The sequence below is a fragment of the Condylura cristata genome, unplaced genomic scaffold, assembly GCF_000260355.1.
Source record: "Condylura cristata isolate star-nosed mole 26May11 unplaced genomic scaffold, ConCri1.0 scaffold00001, whole genome shotgun sequence".
NCBI lineage: Eukaryota > Metazoa > Chordata > Mammalia > Eulipotyphla > Talpidae > Condylura > Condylura cristata.
The window spans coordinates 52,336,957-52,342,863 of NW_004567102.1; the positions used below are offsets into that span (position 1 = coordinate 52,336,957).

The window sequence follows — 5,907 nt, forward strand, 5'->3', positions numbered from 1 at the left end:
GGTGCCTGCGTTCATCTCTTCACGAGGCCCTAGCCGCCTCCCGCAGATAGTGGCTCTGTCAGTGCTGGGAGTGCAGCCTGGCGCCTCGCCACAGCGCTCATGATCAGCGACTTCCTGAAGCCCTGACTTCCCAGGTGAGAAGCCCAGCTCCCTAGAGGAAATTTGAGGGTGTTGAGGAGGGTAAGGGATGGAGGATAGTCAGGGGATGAATCCTCTCTGGAGCCTGAGAAGTGGACCCAAGCTTGACTTCAAGATTTCCCTATACCCTAGCTTCTCTCCCCTCAAATCTTGCAGGGATCTGCTAAGATTTTCTTGCTCCGCGGTTGCAGAAACTTCGCTTTCAGCACCACGGACAGCACCCTGCTGGCCGGAAAGCCCTCATCCTGTGGATTAGAGCCCAGACCCGACTTCCTAAAACCGACACCACTAAGCAGGGTGTTTGTGCACATACAAGAACACTTATGGGGTTGATCTGTGTGTGTGAGAAAGTATGTTATCCGTGTAGAATATCTGTGAAAAAACTTAGGGTACCCGGGCGCATTTCAGTCATTTGTTCAACAGGTATTATTTTGGGTTCTTAACCACGGCTTCTTCGCTCTACTCTGAGGTCCTGGGGTGGTGCGGACAGTATGAGCGGGCTCCTGAGCCCAGGGAAGTTCCTTGCTAACTTGAGCACACCTGACGCTTGCTCTCCTCTACACAGGGTGCAGCGTCCCGCCGCAATGAACGCGAGCGCCTCATCTCTCAACGAGTCCCAGGTGGTGGCAGTGGCTGCCGAGGGAGCAGTGGCGGCGGCGGCCACAGCGGCAGGAGCGCAGGATACCAGTGAATGGGGGCCCCCTGCCGCGGCTGCAGCGCTGGGGGGCGGGAGCGGGACTAATGCGTCCCTGGAGCTGTCTTCGCAGTTGCCCTCAGGGCCGCAGGGGCTGCTGCTGTCGGCGGTGAATCCGTGGGACGTGCTATTATGCGTGTCTGGTACTGTGATTGCAGGCGAAAATGCACTGGTTGTGGCGCTCATAGCGTCCACCCCGGCACTGCGCACGCCCATGTTCGTGCTGGTAGGCAGCTTGGCCACCGCCGATCTGTTGGCGGGTTGTGGTCTCATCCTACACTTCGTATTCCAGTACGTGGTGCCCTCGGAAACCGTGAGTCTGCTCACTGTGGGCTTCCTCGTGGCCTCCTTCGCTGCCTCGGTCAGTAGCCTGTTGGCCATCACGGTGGACCGCTACCTGTCTCTCTACAACGCGCTCACCTATTACTCGCGCCGGACCCTGTTGGGTGTGCATCTCCTGCTCGCCGCCACCTGGACGGTGTCCCTAGGGCTTGGGCTTCTTCCGGTGCTCGGCTGGAACTGCCTGGGCGAGCGAGCAGCTTGTAGCGTGGTGAGTCCGCTGACACGAAGCCACGTGGCGCTGCTCTCCGCTGCCTTCTTTGCAGTCTTCGGCATAATGCTGCACCTGTATGTGCGCATCTGCCAGGTGGTCTGGCGCCACGCGCACCAGATCGCGCTGCAGCAGCACTGCCTGGCACCGCCCCACCTTGCGGCCACCAGAAAAGGCGTCGGGACGCTAGCCGTGGTGTTGGGAACTTTCGGCGCTAGCTGGTTGCCTTTCGCCATCTATTGCGTGGTGGGCAGCCAAGAGGACCCTGCTGTCTACACCTATGCCACCCTGCTGCCCGCCACCTACAATTCCATGATCAATCCTATCATCTATGCCTTCCGTAACCAGGAGATTCAACGCGCTCTGTGGCTCCTGTTCTGTGGCTGTTTCCAGTCCAAAGTGCCCTTCCGCTCCAGGTCCCCCAGTGAGGTTTGAAGACTCACTTCTTTCCCTCACCAATGCCACACCCCCAACAAGTCAACTTTTGGTGAGCTTCTAGGTGCCTGTTTTGAAATCTGCAATTATGAATAGTGTGAATGTGACTTTGGAAAAAGAATAAATATAAATGCAACAAACTCACAAAGACAAAGAGGCTTGTTGACACTTTACATATACAGTGTATACATGTGTACATATATATACAAATATTTGTATCTTCTGGAGGTGTTCAGGATTTGAAAGTTCCTGTTCTGTGAAAAAAATTTAACAAAGATGTGGTTGTATACTCAAATTGTACATCACATTTGTCAAGTGAAGAATTTCCAATACTGCTTAATTATAGCACTTTATTTCTAGCTGCTGAAACTGCCAAAACAGTGTTGCCATTTTCAAGGTCAGGGGGAAGGGAGTGAAAGGGGTAATTTTTGTTGTATGTGGTAGAATATTTTGCTGCACATGCATCAGTAAATTACAACATATTTTGTACTCAAATAAACACATTATAAAAATATAACCTGGGGCAGTTGTCTGATTATAGAATTCCTATCTAAGAATTATTAGCACATCCACTTTAAAAGTTAATTATATATCAGTTTCCTCCTGTGAAATATGAATACAAAAAGTTATATGCATCTGCACATTGTTCATAAATTGTCATTGAAATACATAATCCAGATCATTGGGGAGGGTAAGGAAGGGATTAATATATTCACAGGACACTAAAGGATCATTGATGTTGATGTTATCAGTGTAAATTAATCTATTCCCTTTGTTTCTGTGTTTGTTTGGAAGACAAGTTCCAGAGGATGTCTGAAGCCTTTCATTCATTTCACCAAATCTTTTCCTTCATTTCACCACATGCTCTCTTGTGAATCCTGAAACTATAACTTTTAATTGTGGGGTTTTTTCAATCTAGGAAGAATTCAACATTTTAAAAATCATATTAAAGAAACATGATTTCCAGATCTTGTAGAAAAATGCACAGCCTATGAAATTAATAAATACTTCCAAAACAGGATTTCAAGATCATTGTGTTCATGAGGTAAAATTCCCTCTTGATTCACTCTTCAAAACACAGTGCATTAAATCACTAAGAACTAAACATTCCTATTCCACCAATGGGTGTGAATCATTGTCAAATTGTTCTCATCCTCCCTTTTGTACAGGATGATATGAGGATAAATAAGATAACATGTGTGGACATACTTTAAGCCGCTGTGAGGAAATATGCACACAAGTATAAGAGTTACTAAGATGAGGAAAATACACAAATAGGATAATTTTCATGTAGGCTGTAAATATTGATCAGCTCGACACAATTCCAGGACTGGGAACAAGAAGTGAACAAAAAAAATAGGTAAAGTCTGTGTTCATAGTGTTATATTTTAGTTGGGGAGATGGGCTATAAGCAAATTGACAAATTATGTAGAGAGATTTATTATAAAGATTGGTGCATGCAATTATGGAGGTTAAGAAGTCCCGGCATCTATACTGGAACCTGGGAGAGTTGATGGTATACTTTCAGTCTAAGTCCAAAGGCTTGAGAACCATAAGAAGCCACAGCTTCAGGAACCAAAAAGAGCTGACCAAAGGTAGGAATGGATTAATGTTCCAGCTTAAACCATTTAGGCAGTCAAGTTCCTTTTTAATCAGTGCCTTTGATCTATTCTGGTCTTCAACTGATTGAATAGGCCTGGCTACATTAGGGAGAGCAATCAGCCTTTTACTCAATCTACTGAGTCAAATGTTAATATCCAGAAACTCTCTCATACACACTCAGAATAAGTTTGAGCAAATGTCTGGGTACTCCATGATCCTGTCAATTTGACACATAAAATTAACCATCACACCAAAAGAATACAGTGATCCAAAATAAAGGAGAAAAAGTCAGAAAGGAATTGTCAACTCTGTCCAAACATTGCTGAGTCAGTAAATAAAATGAGGATTAAGAAAATGAGCATAGATTTTGTAATGTGAATGTTATTGATGAATAGAGATACTTCAGGAGAGTAAGAGGGGGACACCTCATGATAGAAGGCACAAGAAAAAATGTTTGAGAGATCTAGTCTCCAACATCTGACAATAGAGCTGTGGCCTTTATAAAACCAGAAGACAAATAATTTAGAATTTTATAGTGTCTATAAATTTAGATCTGAGAAGATCAGCATTATTGATCATTCATCAAATTAACATTTTCTAAAGAATCATCATCCAGCATCATCAGATATTATTCCAGGTCCTATTGATATCCAGGATGACTTCAAGCAGGCTTAAATAACAAAACCTCTGACTATGAACTTTTCCAAATATGTGGTGGGGAAACAACAGAACTTCAGAAATGGAGCAAACAAGTCAATGTTATTATATATTTTATAATTACTGAGAAAAATTTCTTACAATCAGAAAATTAAGAAAGTTCAACACTGGGATAATAAAACAGAAATCATACATCTGACTTCATTCTGGTTGGTATATTCAATATCAGTCCTAGTCCTAATGAAAATGCTTGAGAGTGCCAGTAAGGAGGCGAGACCAAGTAATCAGGCTGTTAATGGCCCTGCTTACTGAGTGGGCTAGGCTGTGTCATGTCATTATGCTTGATATGAACCAAACTGAAGATGTAGAGACATAAAACTGCAGGTAGATCTTCAATACCCAATGTTAGTTGCTATAAGTATATAGTCTTTGAGAAAGAGAAGAGTCATTCAAATATTCAAATACCTACCCCCTTAGCTATTTCATGGACCTTATACATTTAACACGTTAAATTCAACCGCTGATCTTTGCCCCCAACTCTCTTCTTTCTCCTTTCTTTGCCATAGAAGATAATGGCAATGTCATCATTCTAGATGTTCAGGACAGAAACTTTGGAATCACACTTACCTTTCTCTTTCCATCACACCCCCATCCTTTGTGTGAGCAAAGCCAATTGCCCTTACTTTCAAAATTTACCCATGTTCCAGCCACCTCTCAGCATTTTACCATTTTCATTCTCTTTTGTGTTAATTATTCTAGTAGCCTTCTATCTAGTCTCCTGATTTCAGTTCTTGTGCCCATTTTCTTGAACACCCTTCACATTCAGGCTTGAGCCCAACAGCAATACTGTCTCTCTGAAAAAGACGAACTTGGGTGAAATGTTCTAGGCTCTGGAAATAGGCTTTGAGTAAAAATTTATTGTGTGAGAGATTACAGGGTCTGGGATACATGTGCCTAGTATAGACAACAGGACAGACTCTTCATCCCCCCAAAAAGGAGAGCAACTGGAGGAGGCCTAAAAAGGGGCCTAAATTATGAAATCCAGGGCAGGCAGGACCACTTGTCTCACAGTGTATGTTTTCTATTGCTTCTGTAACAAATGATCACCAACTTGGTAGTTTAAAACAACATACATTCATTCTCTTATAATATGGAACTCAGAAGTCTGAAATAAATTTCACCAGGCTAAAACCAAGATATCAGCTGAACTATGCTCCCTTCAGATGTTATAAGGGAACAAACTGTTTTATTGCTTTTTTTTTCAGATTTTAGAATTTCCCTCACATGGTCTGTATTATATGCAGTTATATCCAGTGTTACACACAATGTGCAGCGAGGGAATCATATGGAAAAGGCGACCAAGGAGGAGCATCCAGAGGGGACCATCGAAAGCCAAGAAGAAAATGTTTTAAGAAAGAAGTGACCAAGTGTGTACAGACTGTCAGCGGCCAAGGAAGAGCAGTCCGGTAAGACATGGTGTTCATTGATGACCTAATGGAAAGGAACTTCCATGGAAGGTGGGATGAAAGCTAGATTGAAGTGGCTTTAAAGCAAGTGGGAATTTTCTAATTTTTTTCAACAAAATTAACTTTAAAAGAGGGCTGGCAGCCAGAGAGAAACACAAAGTCACAACATTACTGTCTTTATTTTATTTTTTAAAGTTGGGATAAGGTTAAACATTATTACAGTAAAAGGCAATTAGTGTATAATTGGAAAAGCTGAAAGTAATAGAGAGAAAAAGATAGCTGAAAGAGTGCGCTTTCTCAAGAGGATGAGGTCCTGGGCACAGTGTCATGGGGAGAGTGGGACTCAGGAGGGGGTGGAGACACAG

The 5,907-nt window shown here is 43.5% G+C and overlaps 1 protein-coding gene across 1 annotated transcript; it reads left to right on the top strand.

Moving 5' to 3' along the window:
• The first annotated feature begins 706 nt into the window (after positions 1 to 706).
• GPR6 (G protein-coupled receptor 6) lies at positions 707 to 2,330 on the top strand. The gene has a single exon (XM_004673759.2). The coding sequence runs from the start codon at positions 723 to 725 to the stop codon at positions 1,815 to 1,817; it is 1,095 nt and encodes a 364-aa protein (XP_004673816.1). The 5' UTR covers positions 707 to 722; the 3' UTR covers positions 1,818 to 2,330.
• Positions 2,331 to 5,907: the final 3,577 nt, after the last annotated feature.

Coding starts and splice junctions, on each gene's coding strand:
- GPR6 (XM_004673759.2), top strand. CDS start 723: ATGAACGCGAGCGCCTCATCTCTCAACGAGTCCCAGGTGGTGGCAGTG.